The sequence below is a fragment of the Syngnathus scovelli genome, chromosome 1, assembly GCF_024217435.2.
Source record: "Syngnathus scovelli strain Florida chromosome 1, RoL_Ssco_1.2, whole genome shotgun sequence".
NCBI lineage: Eukaryota > Metazoa > Chordata > Actinopteri > Syngnathiformes > Syngnathidae > Syngnathus > Syngnathus scovelli.
The window spans coordinates 29,155,993-29,177,500 of NC_090847.1; the positions used below are offsets into that span (position 1 = coordinate 29,155,993).

The window sequence follows — 21,508 nt, forward strand, 5'->3', positions numbered from 1 at the left end:
TAAATGTCATATGCTTATGTGTTATTGAGCTGCACCTGTTTACAAATCGCTATTGTGTGCCAATATGCATGGAGAACATCACAAGAGGACTCGTTGCCAAAGGCTTTTTATTCTCTGCAGTTTGCCAGAGCAGAGCAAAACGGGCTGACCGTTACGACATGTGAGCACTTCGCCTGCGGGGCCGCCGCAAACACACACACATGCACGCACACACTGTAAACAACATTCGAGACCTACCAAAACTACTGAAAATGCATTTGGTAGGGCACGTCGCATCTCCAAGTTGTCAGTATAAAATCTTGAGGCAAATTTTATGTTTGAACCTAGATTTTGTTTTTTGTCAACTTTGTTTTCAATATGTGAGAGCCTTACAGCCACAGCATCCCCCCCCCCCCCCCCCCTCGAAAAAAACAACAACAACTATGAAACCAAAACACCAGCTCCACTTTTAGGGTTGCCTCCTTCACTATCCTTGGAAGCAGTCGTGGACTGGCTCTGTGCATCGGTCTCGCCCTCGCCCACCAGGCGAATGTTGAAGCGTTCTCTGTACTCGGTGAGTTCACGGCCTTTCTCCAGCATCATGGTGTTGAGTGACTCGATTATTTTGGAGAGCTGACAAGACACAAACAGGAGACAAATGCTGAAATTGACATGCGGCGATGGATGCTCGTGACAAAATACAAAAAATCCACAGCTAAAGAAAAAAAATCTGAAATGAGCATTGTCATTACCTGCTCCTTGTTGGTTTGCAGTGCCGGCAGAACTTCTTTGACCGTCCTCTCCACCAGCACGCCGCCGACGAGACGGAAGCATTTCCGGGAAGGGTCCACATCTTTCAGGGTGTCGATGACAAGGCTGGTGGAGTTAGACAAGCCAATCGATCACAGAGGAAAGTTTTCTCGGTTTATCATCATCGATAATTGATGGTCAGCGTGGCTGTCTCCGTCGCCGTGTATTTTCGTCAATTTTTTTAGGGCGTGACGTGCCGACAGTCGGGCCGATGCCTTTTGGCGCAAGAGACCCCCACCCACCTGTGTTCATTTGATTCCATCTCCAACTCTGCTGCTTTGGAGGCCATATTGCGCTGCTCCTGGCGCATTCTCTGAAATGTTGCCACCACCTGTTGAACATCACACAAGTGAATTCATTCTTATAGATTTAGAATAAGTAATCATCTGATTTACGCAAGATTGTAAAATTGACAAAGGGCTACCTAAATAAAAATGTTCTTCTTAGTGTTACTTGTCATCAATCCAAAATAACAGATGCTAAACCCTTGGGAGCCACTCGTTCCTCATCCACATTATTTGCTTCACCTCTCTCGTCATGACTCGGCAGGATGCGCTCGTTTGTCAAATTTAGCCAGTTTATTGACGCTTTCATCGTTCTTTCGCCCCCTGGTGGTGAGTTTACTACTGGCTGGGAGATACCTTGATGAAATTTGCAGAAGAGTCGCATTTGAATGCAAATATCACCGGCTATCATCTTAATGTGACGACTAAGTTGGTCGGATCGGCTAGTGTACACTGAAAATAGCGTTGATGTCACGTCGACGGACAAGTACACACACACACACACAAACACACAAGAAGGCCGTACAAACCAGAGCAGCCTAAAAGTAGAACAACAAAAGCATCCACCATTGTCAAATGGCTGCATTCAGGTGGACACAAGCACACGGTCGCCAGATAGGTGCAGCGATGAGATGCGACCGTTAGCATTGTGGCTAGCCCCGTTTCTTCGTCCCGTTAATCCCCGCGGAGGGGCCGGCCACAATCAAAGCGACGAACGGTGCCCCGGTGGCGGTACCTGTTCGGTGGAGGGGGTGGATTGTTTTCCTCCACTATTGTTTGTAGCTTTGGAAGCCGCGTTGCTACCGTTCGCTGCCATTTTGGATCTCGTTAGGTGACGAGGAAGACCCCTGTCAGGAGTTGAAGCGCTGCCCGCGAGATTGCCTGAATGAAATTAGCCGACGTCAACAAACGCCTTCACGTATCGGTGGTCTCTTTTGTTTTCAGTGGGGAGCGAAGGTTCCTCGTTCTGCCAGAATCTTTAACTTGGAGTGAACAGGTCATGATTTGAACCAATGTTCTCCGTATTGAGGTCATCAGCGTCCTTATTCTCCATTCGGGCAGTCAAGCCACATAGCAGGTAACTAATTATTTGTCATTCCCTCCTCCACGTGTAATCTGCACAACCTTAAGTCCTTGTCATTTTATGTACAACCGTAGCTGAAACAAAGTTCAACAATCGGACATCAACCAGGTAGCTGAGCATCATGCAATTGACAGGAAACAAAACAACAAGGCACGAAAGCAAGGGCAGCGGATGAAACATTAGAAGGGGCGGTAGTTAGCAAGGTGGCAGGAAAATAATGTTAAGAAGATGAATGGCTAACTTTGCCGAAAAGCATAAATAAATAAATAATAAATACCATATGATTTTCCGTTTAGTTGGGCCCCAATATTGATTTGGTTGTGGAAAAGCACTCGAGCTATTTTTGCGACAGGTTGGAGGAAATGGGTAGAAAGTGCAGAATTTGCCGAGAAAGCTTGCTCGTGTGCACTTTACAGAGTATGTTCCTGCGGTTAATGAGTCTGAACGTTCTCTTCGTGCGTTGTTCAGACTTTCCCTCGTTTAAAGGTCAACTTCTCCTGAATGTTAATGTTCACATAGCCTGCTTGCTGAAACAGCCTTCAGGTAAGGCGAGACACAAATAGCAGAATCTTGAAGAGTTACTAGATGTTCTCCCTCTTGCTTGTTCCAGCTAAGATGCATTTTATTGCTTTTAACCTGGTGGTTTTATACGTAAAGCATATTTCAACTTCATCTGTATTGTGACTATTGCTTTCATACGGTGTTAGTGAAAGACGAAAAGCCAGAACTGTGGCGCAAGCAGCATGATTCTATTATAATCAAAAAATAATGTCAATATTTGTCTGCTGTGTTTGTCTTAGAAACTATTCTGCATATTTGAGTTAACATGCTAGGTGTTGTCAGAACCAGTTATTTTAGTCAATGAAAACTAATGAAGTAACGAACATTGAAATTGGAAATACATTTTTTGTGAACAAAATAAAATCAATAAATGCTTTAAAAGTAATGTCGCACGGGTAAAAAAAAAGCCGCCTGGTGACATCGTCCCCAGGAGACAAAACACTTTTTTTTTTTAAACGAAGCAAAACAAACCATCTCTGTAAACGAATTAAAGCTAAGTCAAACCGAAAGTAAAAAGTATCGGTCGTAATCCGTTCTCTGCGCAGGATGTCAAGTTCTCACCATCCGCGGGCCGCCTTGTGTCAGCTAGGCGTCACCGTAGACAAGCTAGCCAACCTTTGTGCCACCCGAGAGCTGCTGGAAGAGGCAAAGCGACGAGGCGCCGCCATGGCCTTCCTGCCCGAGGCCTTTGACTACATCGGCTCCAGCCGCGAGGAGACCCTGGAGCTGTCTGAGACCCTGGCGGGAGATACTATCGCGCAATACGCTCAGATGGCCCGGTACGAGACATCGAGGCGGATTGGTGTGAAAGACGTGGACAAGAAAAAAAAAGGTTTCTGGCCATCACCTTCCTTCGTCACAGGAAGTTGGACATGTGGTTGTCTCTGGGCGGCTTCCACGAACGAGGACGTCAGTGGGAGGTCGAGCGGCGGATTTACAACAGCCATGTGGTCATGAACAATCAAGGTAGAGTCGTCTTAAAACGCACGTGGACTCCTTTGCGCTTCCTGACGTCACGTCGGCGAGGTTTTTGTGATCCGTGCAGGCGAGATCGTGTCCACCTACAGGAAATGCCACCTGTTTGACGTGGAGCTTCCAGAGAAAGGCGTCTCGCTCAGCGAAAGCACCTTCACCATCCCGGGCCCGTCGCTGGTAGCGCCGGTCCAAACGCCCATCGGCAAGGTGTCCTCTCCGCACCGACGGGTCAGATAGCGTCGACTCGCGCTTCTCACCGCTGTCACCGTTTGCCGTCAGCTCGGATTGGGAGTCTGCTACGACTTGAGGTTCCCGGAGTTTTCGCTGGCGTTGCAGAAGAGCGGCGCCGAGATCCTGACCTTCCCGTCGGCCTTCACGGAGGTGACGGGAGCCGCTCACTGGGAGGTACGACGCTTAGAAGTCCTAAATCATGTTATAAATGATGTCTCTTTTCATATGAAAGGTACAGCGGACAGTTGAATGTCTCCTGGCCCGGGTCAAATTGACCCAACACATATTAAAGGGTGAAGCCCGTTTACGTTGACAGGTGCTGCTCCGGGCGCGAGCCATCGAGAACCAGTGTTACGTGCTGGCGGCGGCACAGGTGGGCCGGCATCACGACAGGCGCTCGTCCTACGGCCACGCCCTGGCCGTGGACCCCTGGGGAGCGGTGACGGCTGACTGCGGGGGGGAGCGAGCGGGCCTGGCGCTGGTGGAGGTCGACCTAGATAAAGTTCGCAGCGTTCGAAGGAATATGCCGCTTCAAAAGCATCGGCGAGACGACAACTTTTACGCCACTCAGCGCGTGACATGAGTGAATGGTCCAACTTTGGCTAATTTTAGGCCATGTGGAAACCTGCTCCAAATGATCATATAAAGTTCTTCTGTCTTTTACAAGGACAAGGAACCTTCTCCAGATCATGGCTGTTGTGTTCCATTTATTAAACTACAGGGAACGACTGTCGAGTTTTACAATGAGAAAGATCACTTATAATACTCACCGGGTCACAATTGTTGGCACCACTCTATTAATGGAAGAAATCCCACAGTGCTCACAGAAATAACGTAAATGTAACAAATGTAATTGTAAATAAAACAAGAATCAAAATGTAAATGGACTATTTCCAAGCGGCTTGACGTTCCTGTGACGAAATTGAAGGTACTACCTGGAAATGGACTGAAATGGGTCACACATTGACGAGACCAAAGAGCCCAGAACAACGTCCAAATAAATAAAGGGGATCAATCAAATCCAAGATCAAGTTACATCAGTGTCAAGTTGCACCACCCGTCTGTGGATGAATGATTATTGATTATTATTGCTACATTTTCCATAGCAACTGCAAATGCGGGAGGTGGGTTGGCAAAAGAAATGAGCACCAAACAACAGTACGACCATAAAAAAGAGAGAAGTATTTCCTTGAGAACCATCAAATGTTCGCGATCAGTCAGCCCGTGCAGACATCTCGTGTCACGCATGATAACGGTAAAAGCGCCCGCGTTCGGTCCAATGGTCCAGCCGTGACGTCATCAGTAGGAAACAGGAAGTGACTGTTGCTGACACAGGTACGAAACTGGGACGAAAACAGCAGCGATGAAGAGGAGCTGCTTGTGCAAACGACTTCTTTATTAAATGGGCGATTTCATGTAAGGAGGAACAATGAAGTGTTGCGTCCGGACTGGATTCGAGGCATCGCTAAGGTTAGTTTGCTTCGCTCGCTGTAGCTAACACCGGAGGCTAGCTTTAGCATCAAGTCATCGCTCAACATCTCGTTGTGTCATTGGGGGCAGCCACGTACATTTTCCATATTTGATTTATTTTTAAATCATTCGTAGTCGCTTAAACCGGAGCGCTGAGGGAGGCTGCAAGGTGGCCCACCAATGTGCCGAGGTGTGCTGAGAACGTCACGACGGAGGCAGTTAGTTGGAATGCAGCAATACAAGTTAAGGGAACATGACGAGTTGCTGTGCGGTGTACCGGAAGTCAGGGTTCGCTTCCAAGACTTTGAACGGACATCTACATTTCTCTCGAACCTGCACTTGTTTACTTGGACTGACCTGAGTGACGGGGTGTGATCCCGCTCCGCCTGCTGACATGGCCACAGGAGATGACGCTCGGGGAGCCTCGATCAAACTACTGAGTTCCAAATTGCTTGGAATGACGAACAGAGTTGGCTCCAAAAGAGACCTTATGCCCAGTGTATTGGGTCGGGAATTTGGATTGCCTCGTCATTAGGATTGCTGAGCTCATTTTAAGATGGTTAAGCCGGTCACCGTAAGGAAATTCTTTTGACATTTTGGAGCGACTGCCGAACTTGGTTGCACCCAACCATAAAGTTGAGAGGTTGGTGAAATTGCCGAGTGACTCTTGTTTATTGTAAAGCACTAGCAGCTAACCACAGTGGCCGCCAGCAAGCGTCAAAGTTCATGTCATGTCATGTCGTTTCTTTCTAATCAGCTCACACCTGATTGGGTAAGCGTGCAAATGCAGTCTCACAATAGCCAATCGAGACGCAATCATCACTGACGCGATTATGTTGCGTTCCAAGTCATTCACCAATACGTACATCAATAATGATCATAAATAAATACGTGAGTGGGGGTATTTATTCATTTCAGCCACTATACATGTCCTGAGTGTTGTTGTTAGTCACCTAAATGTTGAATTTACCCAAGTCAAATTCCTTGCTTGGCACGCTCAAACATGGCGAATAAAAAACTCTTGACTCTTGAATTGGTTCTGACTGCGTGGTTTGTCCCCCAGGGCACGGCTGCTTTGCTAAATGGAGTCGGAGCAGCTGTACCACAGAGGCTACTCCAGGAACAGCTACAACAGCATCGCCAGCGCCAGCAGCGACGAGGAGCTGCTCGATGGAGCTGGCATGGTCATGGACTTCCACACCACCGAGGACGACAACCTGCTAGATGGCGACGCTTCCTCCCCAGGTACGGCGCACCTGGACACGCCGGGCCGGGTCGGGGCTGTATTTATTGCATTCGTGGAATTCTATTGGCCTTTACTGTCCACTGAATTTGACGTTCAAGTACCCTTGGGCTCACCTGACCAAACACAGATCTATCTGATGTTCCATCATATATTAATTGGGCAAGATATTTGCTTGATATGGTCCAGGTTTTTTTTTTGGATTCTTCTTTTTCTTTTTTTATGGTCTTTGTTATTTCTGTCTTTGTTTTCCTGGGCCTCCAGTGGCTCTAGAAACACCCCTGTGAGTGCCGGTTCGTGCGTGATGATGATGTCATCAGCCTTCAAGTCAGCTGCTGCAGTAGAGAGAGAGCGAGCGAGCGAGCGAGAGGGAGGGCGAGAGAAGGGAGGGCAGGCGGGAGAAGGCAGTGCGAGAGAGTTCAAGGCGACACACACACACACACAGGCTGTGTGTGTCGCTGCCTTGCGCAGCCCTGCTTGCCTTCCTCCAGCAAAAATGGCAGCAGCTCAAACGCACGCATGCAGTGCGCAGTGAAAGCTTAGCTTAGCTCCTTTTAGCCTAGCCTAGCCTCAGCTCGCCGACTCGGTCCGTCAACATGGAGGAGGAGGAGGAGGACGCGGGCGCCGACCCCTATTTACCTTACGACGGGGGAGGGGACACCATCCCCCTGCGCGAGATCCCCAGACGAGGTACGAGTCCGTCGCTAGTGACGACGACGTTGCGCGCGGCCGTCGTGCCAAGATAATGAGATTAAGCCTGAGGCCTCGGGAGCCGTGTCCACGGCAGCCCGTCACCGGGCGTCCGTCACGCTACGTACATGAGCTGGATCCAGGCGTGACCCCTGTTGTCGGTACGGTCTGATAACCTCCAGCGCGGTTTTGGCCACCACCCTAAGGAGATCTTCAGCAATGTTATGTTTACAATTCAAGTGAGCGCTCGACGACGTATCGAATCAAGCCATTCCTCAAGCGGTCGTCCGCCAACTGAGGGAGGGGGTTGGCGGGTTGCCAAAATAAGCGGGGGTACCACGCTGTGACTGTCATGCACTTGATTTTGGAGTAAGCCAGTCCTCCATCAAGTTGCTCCAAAAAGCTGCTTCAAAGCTCACATTGTTAGTCTTTGTTTGTTTGGTTTTTGACTTGTTTGTTTGGACTCTTTTGCTCTTTCTGACTGTCGTTGGGATTCATTTCTTGTTCGTTTGTCGTCGTACGACTTCTTTTGCTCCTGGTATTCCATTTTGTATGCAGCGCATTGTAGTCATAGTTTCCCTCGGAAACATCTTCTTTCGATGTACATACAGTCTAGGCTACACAACAAACTGATAAATGACTAGTTTTGAAATCAGAGACGATTGAAAAGCGTTTTGCTTAAAAAGATGAATGGTGATTAAAATTGCTTGCAATAGCTCTAATTTGAAAAAGTGAAGACAATTTAGTATTTTTTAGTAATAACACAAAGTCGGTGCAAAATGTGTCTTCACGGACCACGTAAAATGATGTGGCGGCCCGTATCTGGGGCCCCCCGGGCCTTGAGGTTGACGCCTATGTTTTAAAGTGACGCAGTGCAATGGCACCCAGTTGAGAGAGAGAGCAATAGCTGCTCATTTTCCAAAGAAGAAGAATTATGGGCCAAAGTAGTCTATGTAGTGTATGCGGGTATTTTGATCCGATTTTTACCCAGACAAAGCACATGTTGAAGCGACTTTTGGGCTGCGAGTCCCGTGACATTTTGTGGGGGTGAGACGCGACTCGACTCGACTCGACTCGACTCGACTCGACTCGACTCGACTCGACTAGGCCGCTTTCTTGGGCCGAGCGAGCAGAGACAAAAAGGCGTGCGGGCCTCACCGGTGGCCGACTTGGAATTTGCGGCCGTTGGCGCTCACGTGGGCTTCCTTATTGTTTCTTCAGCTGGTTTCACACAGCAACGCCAGCGAGCGACACTTAAGGGGCCGCCGCACTGAGGTGGCTGGGCTCCGCAGATGGTCTGAAGCTCTTTGGGGAACTTTCGAACGATTTGGGGGAAGAGCAGAAATGGGACAGGCCTAATGACTCGTCTGAAGATGAAACGTGATCTAGCGGCTGCTGATAATTTTGTCGGGCGTAGGCTCCAACTATGCCATGACGAACGGGGGCGGCGCGCCCAGCAGCTCTACCCACCTGCTGGACTTCTTGGAGGAGCCCATCCCCGGCGTGGGCACCTACGACGACTTCCACACCATCGACTGGGTGCGCGAGAAGTGCAAGGACCGCGAACGGCACCGCAAGGTCAGGACCAGTTGGACCGGTAGCCGCGTGACTCGCGGTTGATCCGGCCAGGATTTGCAAGTTTTTGGGAGCGCCGCGCCCGCCCGCCCGCCCGCCCTTTGTACAAATACCACGTTTGTGATGTTTGCAGATCAACAGTAAGAAGAAGGAGTCGGCGTGGGAGTTCACCAAGAGTCTGTATGACGCCTGGTCCGGATGGCTGGTTGTGACGCTCACCGGCTTAGCTTCCGGTAATGGCCCTGCAAACGTGCCGTGGTTCTAGCCGAGCCATTCTTAAACCCGTTCATTGCCATTGACGGTTGTAGACGTCAAAGATGTTACTTGTGTTGGCAGTGAATGAATTCAACTCAAGTGCAAATTGATTTGAAAACACGTAACAAGCTTGTCCCTCCATCTGGTCCTCGGCGGCAGGCGCCTTGGCCGGCCTGATCGACATCGCCGCCGACTGGATGAACGACCTGAAGGAGGGCGTGTGCCTGAGCGCCATGTGGTTCAACCACGAGCAGTGCTGCTGGACGTCCAACGAGACCACCTTTGCCGAGCGGGACAAGTGCCCCCAGTGGAAGAGCTGGGCCGAGCTCATCCTGGGCCAGGCCGAGGTTCGCTGCGGAGGACCGTCCCCCCCCCCTCGTTGAGATTTCCTTTATTTTTTTTTATTTTTTTTTTTAACTGGGCTCGCCGTTGCAGGGTCCGGGCTCCTACATCATGAACTACTTCATGTACATCTACTGGGCGCTGTCTTTCGCGTTCCTGGCCGTGTGTCTGGTCAAAGTGTTTGCGCCGTACGCCTGCGGATCGGGGATCCCGGAGGTAAATGAAAAGCGGGCCAATTGACAGCAAGGTTTTGACTTGATGTAACACACACAGCAGCTAGAGGGCGCCAACTGGAAATGTTGCTTTTGACCTCCACTGAGGCCAACTCTGGTCTGCCGGTCTGCCCTCCTCAGATCAAGACCATCCTGAGCGGGTTCATCATCAGGGGCTACCTGGGCAAGTGGACCCTGATGATCAAGACCATCACTTTGGTGCTGGCCGTGGCGTCTGGCCTGAGTCTAGGGAAGGAGGGCCCGCTGGTTCACGTGGCTTGCTGCTGCGGGAACATCTTCTCTTACCTCTTCCCCAAGTACAGCAAGAACGAGGCCAAGAAGCGAGAGGTGAGCTGAGCGCCCGCCACCGCGCACTTCCGACATTTCCGCCTGCGCTTTTTCCGTTGACCCCGATGGGGCTCTCCGTCTCGCTCAGGTCCTGTCGGCCGCGTCGGCGGCCGGCGTGTCGGTGGCGTTCGGGGCTCCCATAGGTGGCGTTCTCTTCAGCCTGGAAGAGGTGAGCGTCTCGTTTTGAGCCAGCAGGATAAGACGTGTCTCATGCTCTGTGTCTCCCCCTCCAGGTGAGCTACTACTTCCCGCTCAAGACGCTGTGGCGCTCCTTTTTCGCCGCCCTGGTGGCCGCCTTTGTCCTGCGCTCCATTAACCCCTTTGGGAACAGCCGCCTGGTGCTGTTCTACGTGGAGTACCACACACCCTGGTACCTGTTTGAGCTTATCCCTTTCATCCTCCTGGGAGTTTTCGGAGGCCTGTGGGGCGCCTTCTTCATCCGAGCCAACATTGCTTGGTGTCGGCGGCGCAAGTCGACCCGCTTTGGCAAGTGCTTCGGCGATCTGTGAGCGGCCGTAAAACATGTTTTGAAAGTAACCGTTGTCTGGCACCTCAGGTAAGTACCCGGTTTTGGAGGTGATCCTGGTGGCGGCGATCACGGCCGTGGTGGCGTTCCCCAACCCGTACACCCGCCAGAACACCAGCGAGCTGATCAAGGAGCTCTTCACCGACTGCGGCCCGCTGGAGTCGTCGCAGCTCTGCCAGTACCGCAGCCAGATGAACGGCAGCAAGGCCTTTACGGAGAACCCCAACCGGCCCGCCGGGCCCGGCGTCTACGCCGCCATGTGGCAGCTCTGCCTCGCGCTCATCTTTAAAATCATCATGACCATCTTCACCTTCGGCCTCAAGGTGAGCCCGCCTGTTGCCCGAGACCCATTTGAGAGAGAACCGATGCAGCCACTCCGCCCCTCCCCTCAGGTTCCATCAGGCTTGTTCATTCCCAGCATGGCCATCGGCGCCATCGCGGGGCGGATCGTCGGCATTGCCGTGGAGCAGCTGGCCTACTACCACCACGACTGGTTCCTCTTCAAGGAGTGGTGCGAGGTTGGCGCCGATTGCATCACGCCGGGACTCTACGCCATGGTCGGGGCCGCCGCCTGCCTGGGTGAGTCTGTCGGAGCCAACGATGAAGTCTCTGTCTGGGTGCGGCGTGGTCACGCTGTTGTTGCGCAATGTCTCCCTCCTTAGGCGGGGTGACCCGCATGACCGTCTCCTTGGTGGTCATCGTCTTTGAGCTGACGGGCGGCCTGGAGTACATCGTGCCCCTCATGGCCGCCGTCATGACGAGCAAATGGGTGGGCGACGCTTTTGGGCGAGAGGGCATCTACGAGTCCCACATCCGTCTCAACGGCTACCCCTTCCTGGACGCCAAGGAGGAGTTCACGCACACCACGCTGGCCAGGGAGGTGATGCGGCCGCGCCGCTGCGACCCGCCGCTGGCCGTGCTGACGCAGGACGACCTGACCGTGGAGGACCTGCAGGCGGTCATCAACGAAACCAGTTACAACGGTTTTCCCGTCATTGTGTCCAAGGAGTCCCAGAGGCTGGTGGGCTTCGCCCTGCGCAGGGACATCACCATCGCTATAGGTAAACACCACGGCCGTTTTTGCCCACGCCGCTTGCTGAGTTTAGTCACAAAGTCGGTTCAACTGGTAAGTCCAAGGTTCGGCTGCGAAATGCAAATTTGGCCGAGCGTTGAAAGTTGATCAGGAAAAGTTCCGTTTGACACGTATCATAATCGTAAAGCGCCTCCACTGCTCTTCCGCTCGGACAGAGAACGCTCGGCGCAAGCAGGAGGGCATCATGTTGAACTCCAGGGTGTACTTCACCCAGCACGCCCCCACCCTGCCCGCCGACAGCCCCCGGCCCCTCAAGCTGCGCTCCATCCTCGACATGAGCCCCTTCACCGTCACCGACCACATGCCCATGGAGATTGTGGTGGACATCTTCAGGAAGCTGGGCCTGCGCCAGTGCCTGGTTACGCACAACGGGTGAGTGCAGCGCAGTTGGCGTGGCGTGCCGTGCCGGACCGGACCGGACCGGACCGGACTCTGGCCCTGACCCCCATCCCGCCAGAAGTGGCACCGTGTCGTTCCGCGTCTTGTCCCAGGCCAGTTGTGCGAGTAACGGGTGTGTGTTGCAGGATTGTGTTGGGCATCATCACAAAGAAGAATATATTAGAGCATCTGGAGGAGCTCAAGCAGCGCACGGAGGCCCTGGTGACTAGACAGTAAAACCACCCCCACTCTTTAGTGGAGGGGTGCATGACACCTGGTGTGGGCAAAAAGATAATGGCGTCTCATTCCTCCTGCTTTCTCTTCCTGCTGGGGGCGGTGGCTTAGTTGGCAAGAGCGTTAGCCGCATTGCAGCGGCCGCAGTAGTCGACGCATCGCAGCCCTAGCCAAGACTCAAACCCGTGCCTCTTTCACTTTAGACCGTCCGTGGCGAAGCGCTTTGTAGCTGATGCGAGCGGCGTAGTCCTAGCTTAGCCTGGGCGTAGCGGCCGTGGCGTTCGTACAGAGTCGTAGCCGTACGTTGCGTTGGCCAAGCCAACGTCGCTGTAGATTTGCAAAGTCGTAACGAGTGAGAAGCTCGCACCGTTTTCTGCAAGCTGCTTTTGGGGGCTTGAGCGGTCGCAGGGATTCCAAGTCCCTTTAAGAGCTGACTTTTCTTCTCGTGTGTGTTTTCTGAAATCTTCCCGCTCTTGGTTCCACAACGGATGTTATCGGACTCCAGGCAGTAACCGCCGCCTTGACGAGTTCGTGGGTGTCTTTGTGAACATAGCAAGGAGAGTCCTCCCCCTCTCGCCCCGATTATTATAGTCCCGTGTCCTATCATACATGTAGGAAGTTTTTTTATCTGACCTCGCCCCCGCTGGCTCCTGTTTGAGTACATTTTGGGAACTTCAGCTTTTTCGCCCTTCTTTTCACAACATTTTGTTGTAGAGAGAGAGAGAGAGAGAGAGAGAGAGAGAGAGAGAGAGGAAAAAGAAAGACCAAAAGTAGCGCATCTGAAGCCAAGTCTGCTAATTTGGATCTGGGTCATCACAATTACACGCCACATATGTACGAACAATTAGCATTAGCTAGTTAGCATTAGCGAGCCAGTATTGCTAAGTTTATAGTTGTATAATATCCCAAGTTGAAAATTACAAACAACACGGCAGAAGCATTCCACGTATTCGGACATCACCATTAGCATACGTGTACAGCCAAGCTAATTTTCGACCAACAATTTTCGACTTGTGTAAGCATAGTAGCTTTGAGTCCCTCCCTCTGGGGGACCTTCTAATAGCAAACAATATCAAAATCAGCTTTAGTTTCCCAGCCTCCTTTTTTTCCGTCTATCGGTTACGGGTGTTGGTCGTCGTTTTCGGCCTCTCTTTGCAGCAGCAGCAGCAGCAGCAGCTCCAACCTCGCCCCCGGTTTTGACGTCAACAACAACAAAATGTGCTTTGTGGCGCTCATGAACTCTTCCTGTCACGCAGGCGGCTTCTTGGCATCGTCACAAAAAAGGATATCCTGCGTCACATGGCTCAAATGGCAAATCAAGATCCCGAGTCCATCATGTTCAACTGATCCAATCGTTTCAGGACGACGAGGACGAGGAAGCAGTTTGCCTCCTGGATGACACCTACCGTTGACCTACGAGCCTCGTTTGCCCGCATTTTCCCTTTTTGGTTTTTGCACTCCGTCCGCTTGAGCTGATTGACTGCCGATGAGGTTTGTGACCCACTTTACTAAAAGTGATCTGAATTGTCACTTCCTCCAGAATGAAGAGCTTAGCAGGAGTTCCACACGGCGCTGTCTGGTGTGCAATATCTTTTAGTTCACTAATCCTTCCATCGTTGTGAAGTCCAAAAAAAGAAACAACTGAATTTTTGTGCAATTGACCTAACACACGTGCTACTTTTGCCGTCACTTTAACTGGAAAGAAGGTCAAACGTGGAACGGCTCACCCTTGATCCTCAATGAATGGATGAACTTTTCACGGCTAATCAGCTGAGCCATGAGCCGGGAATGATTTTGTCACAACCAAATGTGGAAAAAGCAACACGTGGCTTTGTGCTCCCTTCCTCCCCACAAACCAATCGAAGGTATGGGCGCACGTGGCCGTTTCCGTCCGTCCTTTCCGTCCCGCTGAGGAACGCGTCGCCCACATCTCAGTTTCTTAATTTATGAAGTTGTGCAATGTTGTGATCTTTGCTTTCTTTGATTGTACATTTGAAACACGAAGGGTCATTAAATTTGGATTGAAATTTCAACTTTGTGATATGTGAAATAGACGCCGACACGTTTGTTTGATCATCACTTCAAAGTCTGCTTTAATGTCAACTTCTTCACATGTCAAGACACACAGCCATCGAACTTGCGTTTCCAGCTATCCCACGGTGACAAGACATATCATATATACATATTTATATATATACATATATATATGTGTGTGTGTGTGTGTGTGTGTGTGTGTGTGTGTGTATGTATGTATGTATGTATGTATGTGTATATATATATATATATCTCGAGAGAGAGACAGACATTATCTCATAATAAAATCAATGATTATCATCTAATCATTATGACTTTTATGGCATTTTTCTATTGCCAACATGAAGTTTTTTCCCTTTTCTTTTTCACTGGCGGACATGGGCTGACATGAATTTATCCAATGAGGATCAAGTTGAGTGTTGCTTCGAATGGCCAATCACGTCCAAGTAAACGGGACAATCCGCGATCACAGCGCTTGCAACTCTTGCTCGGATAGCAACATTTCTTACACCAGGCTTTGTCTTGTGCTGTGTTTTTTTTATCGTTGTTGCGTTTCTATGTGTTTGCGTCGTCTGTGTTCATTTGTTTCAGTTTGGCAGCGAAAACGGCTCCGAGAGAGCGCTGCTTTTCGATCTTGAGAGAGAGGGCAGACAGAGCTAGCCACAGGTAACGTTAACTGTTAGCTATCTTGTGATAGCAGTAACTTTAACTGACCAGATGGTCTTTTTTTTTTTTTTTTTTTTTTTTAAACTGACTGAAGCAATAGCAGAGACAGTACGACGGTCGTTATTGTGTCGTTATTTAGTATTTTTCTGCTCCGCGCGGGAGAAACTTAATTTACAATGATTACCTGCTAGTTAATAGTACTGCATTGCCATATACAATACCGTTAAAAAATGGCTGCTTCATTTGTTTGTACAGTAAATAAACCAGTCATTTAAATGCAACTGAAATCGCAGTATTTAATTGATATTTGTTCTGCAGTTAAACAACTAATACAACTGAAATCACAGTTTTTAATTGTTGTTTAGTATACAGGTAAGACATCTAATAGTGTAAATACAACTGAACTCACAGTATTTAAATGTTATTTTGTATACAGTTAAACAACTAATACCGTAAACGCAACTGGAATCACAGTATTTAATTGGTATTTTATATACAGTTAAATCATCTAATACTGTAAATCGAACTGAAATCACAGTATTTGAATGTTATTTAGTATACAGTTAAACAACTAATACTGTCAATGCAACTGAAATCACAGTATGCAACTGTTATTTAGTATACGGTTAAAATATCTAATACTGTAAATACAACCGAAATCACAGTATATAACTGGTTTTTGCTTTACAGTAACTACACCAATACTGTAAATGGGAATACAGTACATCTACTGTAAAATGCTTTTATAGTAATTTTTTTTTTCTTGTTTATTTCGAACATTTGATGAAATACAAGAAAAGAAAGTAAAAAAATACTGAAAATAATAACACCATAGTACAATAGAGAAGAAAGAAAAGGGAAAAAAAAAAAAAAACATTGCGTTATAAATTTTCACTTTATCATAAAAAAAATCTTACTTGTTCAAAAGGGAGTAGAAGGAAGCCTAGGCTTATCTCACTCTACCCCTTTTACAGTAAGTCACTGGTTAAGTCCTGTCAATTTTACGGTACATTTTTTACAGTGCTTCTCAGAAAGCAATTGGAAAAGAATCCATTTCATCTATTTAGAACCCCAAAGTCATCCGACGCCCGCGCCGAGTCACGACTGTCGAGACACGGCGTCAGAGTGACCACGGCGTTCTTTTTACAGCGACTCTCTCACCCTAAGGCACAGGTATCAAACTCAAGGCCTGGCCGGGGGCCAGATACGGCCCGCCACATTATTTTACGTGGCATCAAATTCCTGTGTCATTACTCGAATTGCAAATTATCTTCACTTTTAATACCCCTTTTTTTTTTTTTTTTTTTTATATTTGACCAGTTTTTACTCGTCTGATTTGAAAACGACTTACAGTCAAGCCTCGGTTTTTCGACCACAATCCGTTCTGGAAGGGGATTCGAGAAGCGAATCGGTCGAATTCCGAATCTTTTTTTCCTCATTACAAATAATGGAGAAAAAAATTAATCCATTCCAAGACAAAAAAAACCCCGCCTTGTTTAAGCATTTTTTCATTTGCGCCTTTTTGACCGATTGCGCAACTGCAGCGCACCGCCATACGCGCAACCCTAGCGCGTCGCCGATCGCGCAACTGCACCGCGCTGGTCGCATTATTGTGACAGAGCCGTCGCTGAAATTTAGAAAATATTTTGAAAGTCCTGATGTACTTTCCAAAATCGAAGTGGACCTCAGTGCGCAGGGAACTTCATTTGGTCCGATCGCGCAACCGCCCGCAGCGCGCCGGCCGGGCGCTCACTGTCGCATTGCTTTAAGAGTGTCTTTGTGTTTTAGGATAGCTTTATTGCTCCCACTTGCTTCCTTTGGAGGCATGATTACGGGTTAATAGAATCCTCAAAGTAACGAAAATGCAATAACAACGGAGTCAGTGGGCATCCGGGCCGCTCGGTCAGGTTTTCTCGGGTCCTCACGGCTCATCTCGCGAGGTTCGACAATCGAAGCAAAAAAAAAAAAACATCTCGAATTTTTTGTTCGAATTCCGATTTGGTCGGGAACCGAGACGTTTGAAAACCGAGGTTTGACTGTCAGTTTGTTTTGGAGCTTTGACTGTATATATCATATGAGGTGCTCATACATTGATTTGGGTTGACAGCCATAATGGCCAACCCGAAAGAAGTTCTGACTACAATGTGGCCTGCGCAAATTAAAAAAAAAAAAAAAAAAAAAAGAGTTTGATAACCCTGCCCTAAGGGATGAGGTGCAATTTGGTAACTCTCGGTTGGGTTAAGCCGTCTTTATTGAAACCACCGCAGGAATGAGTTCATTGACACTAGCGCACGAGCTGAGTTTAAGGCAGGGGTCTCAAAGTCCAGTCGTCATGGGCCGCATTCCTACATGTTTTCCAAGTTTCCCTCGTTAAACACACCTGATTCAAATGATCAGTTCATCCTCACGTTCTGCAGGAGCCTGATAACTGAATCAGGTGTGTTAACGAGGGAAACTTGGAAAACATGTAGGAATGCGGCCCCCGACGACTGGACTTTGAGACCCCTGGTTTAAGGTAACTACTTCTGACCAGGTCTGGCTCATTCCGATGGTATATCTGTCTTCACTCAGAACTGAACGGCTCAAAGTATGACTGTGTTAAGGAAATTTTAAGCTTTCATTATTGAATATAGATGAACCACGCTCCACATCGTAAAATATACGTGGAAAAAAACAAAAACAATCAATCATCAAATCAAAGGATTATCAAGAGAAAGTTTGCGAGACATCTCAACTGTTTGTACAAACGACGACAATTCCACTCGCCATTTGCCATTCAAGCGAAAATGATGCCGGCGCAAACCTCTTTGGATTGTAAAACTCAACCTTCGTAAAGGGAGGGGACAAAAAGGAGACTGAGGGTGTAAATAAATTGCTGGAATGGGTGGAGTCATTAAGCAGTTGGCCTCGTTCCCAGAATCCAAATTTTGGTTCCAAAAAAGAAAAGAAAAGAAAAGAAAATGAAACTTAGCTCCTGAAACACTTTTAATTAAATATTCCACACAACATAACTACACGATGATTACTTTAACAGTCCTTACTCACGTGAGAATACATTCATGTATGAATAAAACATCCATATTGAATACATGTTGATGATCCATCCATCCATCCATCCATCCATCCATCCATCCATCCAACCATCCATCCATCCATCCAACCTGGTGACATCAACAGCAATAAACCATGTTTGAAAATATTCAAGTGAAACAACGCAAAAAGGAAGAAAATGAAACCTAACTCAATATTCAACGCCACCTAACGAAACAATGGTTATGAGCAAAGCAAAACATCCTAAAATGATCCAAGAGTGAGTGAGTGAGTGTGTGTGTGTGTGTGTGTGTGTGTGTGTGTGTGTGTGTGTGTGTGTGTGTGTGTGTGTGTGTGTGTGCGCGCGCGCGTATCATTCAAAACAGGTTGTGTTTCCCGAGTCAATAACTTCGACTAATCGAACGACGTTTTTACTATGTCACGTCAGTCTAAATTTGGCACCGTCTGCTGGTGAAATTTGGAACTACAACAGCGCCAAACTGCCCTTTAATAATTCATCCTTTTGAGGAACTGCGCAAATGGGTGACGTCGGGCAGCACCCACGTGGTCCCACGGGGATGCCGTTCCCGCCCGGGCTCACTTTCTGGGCCGGATCTTCATCTCCACGAATCTCAGGCAGCTCTCCGTCTGATCCCCCAAATAAAGCCAGACTGCATTGGTACCGTCGCAGGTGCCGCTTTCCTTGTACAGCCCGTTCAGACTGGACCAGTAACACTGTTCGTACCACCAAGCGCCCTTCCAGCGGTAGGCGCAATTGCCATTATTCCACGTGTCTCGGTCGCGGTCCTTGGTGGTGAACTTCATCCCAGAATGTCCAGACAATCGATCGCCTGCAAAGCACACAAACTCGCTTTTGAGCACGCGCAGGGGGCGCAGGTGTGCCCCCCCCCTCACCCCCGGCGGGAGTCGCTACCTGCGTCTCCAGAGTAGCCGCTCACAAGCAGCGGGTAGCCGTCGTTCTCGGGGTCCCGCGAGTTCCGGCCCACCGAGAAGTCGTCGTAGCGAGCGTAGTACTTGCGGCCGTCGGATGCGGTGAAGTCGATCCGCAACTGGTAAGCGCCCGAGGCCGTCAGAGCGTGGATGTTCCGCAGGCCTGCCAACACGCAAAGGCGGCGGCGGCGGCAACGTCACGTCTCGCGAACCACAAAGGCGTGACAAGAAGGATGTCTTGGTTTCAGACCGAGCCAGTGCCCTCCGGTGAGGTCTCCGAAGCCCTCGCGGTAGTCGTCCCAACCCCGAAAGAAGTCGACTGTGCCGTCCCTTCTCCTCTGGATCACCTGCAAACGCACACACGCACACCATCAGCGAAGCAAACGAGCATGACTGGCCAACTGGACGTTCAGCGTTGAAGAAAAGTGCCAACTTTATTGGGGAAGGCTTCACGAGGGGAACTCTGGGGTGTTTGTTTGCAAGCACTTACGGTCCAGCCTCCCCCGTCCTGCCACATGTTGCAGTAAGCCTTGAAGCTGTTGGACCCGCTAAAGAGCATATAGACTCCAGTTGACTTTCCCGCCGCCTTGATGTCACTGCAGTCTCTGGGCATGAGACCTGAAGCAAACAAACAAACAAACAAACAAACAAACAAACAAACAAACAAACAAACACGTGAGAGCGCAAAAGAGACGCCCGCTTTAAACCAACTGGACACGCTCGCTCGCGAGCTACCTTGGAGTAGTTCCCTGTGAAGTGTGGGCTGATCCACCACCTTCTGCCGCAGGCTGGACAAAGCCCCACTGACGTCGTGTAACTCCTTCTTCTCTTGTGACAGCTCCTGCGCACCAAGCGTTTGAAAGAACTGAAATGAGATCTCCAACTGGGACACTTGGTTTGCATCCTTCAACAATACTTTTGTTCTTATTCAAAGGAGATAGTAGTTTGTGTGGAAGAAGAGGGAGGGATGTTAAGTCCTGAAAGGTCCACCTCACCTGAGACATGCTCTTGTAGTCCGTCTCCAGGTCTTTCAGTATCTGATTCAGAAGGCCTTTGTTGCTGCGCAATGCCGTCTGACCAGCCTCCTGACCTGCCTTCAGCTCTGCCAAGGCCGTCTGACCAGCCTCCTGACCCACCTTCAGCTGTGCCAATGCCTCCTGACCGGCCTCCTGACCCACCTTCAGCTGTGCCACTTCCGTCTGACCTGCCTTCAGCTCTGCCAACGCCGTCTGACCTTCCTTCTGACCTTCCTTCAGCTCTGCCAATGCCTCCTGACCGGCCTCCTGACCCGCCTTCAGCTCTGCCAATGCCTCCTGACCGGCCTCCTGACCCGCCTTCAGCTCTCCCAATGCCATCTGACCTGCCTTCAGCTCTGCCAATGCCTCCTGACCGGCCTCCTGACCCGCCTTCAGCTCTGCCAAGGCCGTCTGACCTGCCTTCAGCTCTGCCAATGCCGTCCGACCAGCCTCCTGACCTGCCTTCAGCTCTGCCAAGGCCGTCTGACCAGCCTCCTGACCCAGCTTCAGCTCTGCCAATGCCTCCTGACCGGCCTCCTGACCCACCTTCAGCTGTGCCACTTCCGTCTGACCTGCCTTCAGCTCTGCCAACGCCGTCTGACCTTCCTTCTGACCTTCCTTCAGCTCTGCCAATGCCTCCTGACCGGCCTCCTGACCCGCCTTCAGCTCTGCCAATGCCTCCTGACCGGCCTCCTGACCCGCCTTCAGCTCTCCTAATGCCATCTGACCTGCCTTCAGCTCTGCCAAGGACGTCTGACCTGCCTTCAGCTCTGCCTTCAGCTCTGCCAAGGCCATCTGACCTTCCTTCAGCTCTGCCTTCAACTCTGTCAATGCCTCTTGACCGGCCTCCTGACCCGCCTTCAGCTCTACCAATGCCTCCTGACCTGCCTCCTGACCCGCCTTCAGCTCTGCCAAGGCCGTCTGACCTGCCTTCAGCTCTGCCAATGCTGTCTGACCAGCCTCCTGACCTGCCTTCAGCTCTGCCAAGGCCGTCTGACCAGCCTCCTGACCTGCCTTCAGGTCTGCCAATGCCTCCTGACCGGCCTCCTGACCCGCCTTCAGCTCTGCCAATGCCTCCTGACCGGCCTCCTGACCCGCCTTCAGCTCTGCCAATGCCGTCCGACCAGCCTCCTGACCTGCCTTCAGCTCTGCCAAGGCCGCCTGACCTGCCTTCAGCTCTGCCAATGCCTCCTGACCGGCCTCCTGACCCGCCTTCAGCTCTGCCAAGGCCGTCTGACCTGCCTTCAGCTCTGCCAAGGACGTCTGACTCTTCTCCAGGTCGCTGAAAATCGTGGTGTGACCTGCCTTCAGCTCTGCCAAGGCCGTCTGACTCTTCTCCAGGTCACTGAAAATCGTGGTGTGACTTGCCTTCAGCTCTGCCAATGCCTCCTGACCAGCCTCCTGACCCGCCTTCAGCTCTCCCAATGCCTTCAGCTCTGCCTTCAGCTCTGCCAAGGCCGTCTGACCCGCCTTCAGCTCTGCCAAGGACGTCTGACCAGCCTCCTGACCTGCCTTCAGCTC

At 50.1% G+C, this 21,508-nt stretch overlaps 4 protein-coding genes across 20 annotated transcripts in view; 2 read left to right on the forward strand and 2 right to left on the reverse strand.

Annotated features, from left to right (window-relative positions):
* Nucleotides 1-90: 90 nt before the first annotated feature.
* pfdn2 (prefoldin subunit 2) lies at nt 91-2,574 on the reverse strand. Of its 3 annotated transcripts, none has more exons than XM_049757192.1 (4): nt 2,435-2,574; nt 1,032-1,120; nt 732-855; nt 91-612 (listed from the first exon to the last, which is right to left on the reverse strand). In XM_049757192.1, exons 1-4 carry the CDS (start codon nt 2,435-2,437, stop codon nt 421-423), a joined length of 408 nt encoding a protein of 135 aa, XP_049613149.1. In that variant the 5' UTR covers nt 2,438-2,574; the 3' UTR covers nt 91-420. The 3 variants fall into 3 exon arrangements, with proteins under 3 accessions (XP_049613149.1, XP_049613128.1, XP_049613138.1); XM_049757171.1 differs by lacking the exon at nt 2,435-2,574 and adding an exon at nt 1,810-1,942; XM_049757181.1 differs by lacking the exon at nt 2,435-2,574 and adding an exon at nt 1,641-1,786.
* Nucleotides 2,003-4,807, forward strand: nit1 (nitrilase 1). 4 transcript variants are annotated; one of them, XM_049757129.2, is made up of 7 exons: nt 2,184-2,265; nt 2,626-2,700; nt 3,264-3,497; nt 3,581-3,684; nt 3,764-3,900; nt 3,973-4,098; nt 4,241-4,807. In XM_049757129.2, exons 3-7 carry the CDS (start codon nt 3,265-3,267, stop codon nt 4,505-4,507), a joined length of 867 nt encoding a protein of 288 aa, XP_049613086.1. In that variant the 5' UTR covers nt 2,184-2,265; nt 2,626-2,700; nt 3,264; the 3' UTR covers nt 4,508-4,807. The 4 variants fall into 4 exon arrangements, with proteins under 4 accessions (XP_049613078.1, XP_049613105.1, XP_049613086.1 ...); XM_049757121.1 differs by lacking the exons at nt 2,184-2,265; nt 2,626-2,700 and adding an exon at nt 2,003-2,151; XM_049757148.1 differs by lacking the exon at nt 2,626-2,700 and having other exon boundaries at nt 2,162-2,265.
* Nucleotides 4,808-5,207: 400 nt separating this feature from the next.
* On the forward strand, nt 5,208-14,323 carry clcn3 (chloride channel 3). 7 transcript variants are annotated; one of them, XM_049756995.1, is made up of 15 exons: nt 5,208-5,394; nt 6,458-6,639; nt 8,745-8,905; nt 9,036-9,135; nt 9,317-9,504; nt 9,593-9,715; nt 9,853-10,059; nt 10,148-10,228; nt 10,293-10,545; nt 10,616-10,908; nt 10,978-11,164; nt 11,248-11,646; nt 11,834-12,050; nt 12,203-12,278; nt 13,547-14,323. In XM_049756995.1, the coding sequence occupies exons 2-15, from the start codon at nt 6,477-6,479 to the stop codon at nt 13,700-13,702; spliced, it is 2,604 nt and encodes an 867-aa protein (XP_049612952.1). In that variant the 5' UTR covers nt 5,208-5,394; nt 6,458-6,476; the 3' UTR covers nt 13,703-14,323. The 7 variants fall into 7 exon arrangements, with proteins under 7 accessions (XP_049612952.1, XP_049612968.1, XP_049613001.1 ...); XM_049757011.1 differs by having other exon boundaries at nt 10,293-10,540; nt 10,611-10,908; XM_049757044.2 differs by having other exon boundaries at nt 12,203-12,333; nt 13,547-13,694.
* A 3,639-nt stretch (nt 14,324-17,962) lies between these two features.
* The window catches only part of LOC125990264 (uncharacterized), a 7,852-nt gene continuing 4,306 nt past the window's right edge, over nt 17,963-21,508 (reverse strand). For 4 of the 6 annotated variants that reach the window (XM_068652530.1, XM_068652527.1, XM_068652534.1 and 1 more), the window contains 8 exons: nt 21,154-21,508; nt 20,332-20,613; nt 19,967-20,229; nt 19,707-19,812; nt 19,462-19,589; nt 19,222-19,318; nt 18,955-19,134; nt 17,963-18,871 (listed from right to left, as the gene is read on the reverse strand). The exon at nt 21,154-21,508 is cut by the window's right edge. In XM_068652530.1, coding sequence (XP_068508631.1) covers nt 18,618-18,871; nt 18,955-19,134; nt 19,222-19,318; nt 19,462-19,589; nt 19,707-19,812; nt 19,967-20,229; nt 20,332-20,613; nt 21,154-21,508 — 1,665 coding nt within the window. In that variant the 3' untranslated portion in view covers nt 17,963-18,617. Of the gene's footprint in view, nt 18,872-18,954; nt 19,135-19,221; nt 19,319-19,461; nt 19,590-19,706; nt 19,813-19,966; nt 20,230-20,331; nt 20,614-21,123 lie in introns of all 6 variants that reach the window. The other 2 variants (XM_068652531.1, XM_068652536.1) reach the window with 2 other exon arrangements.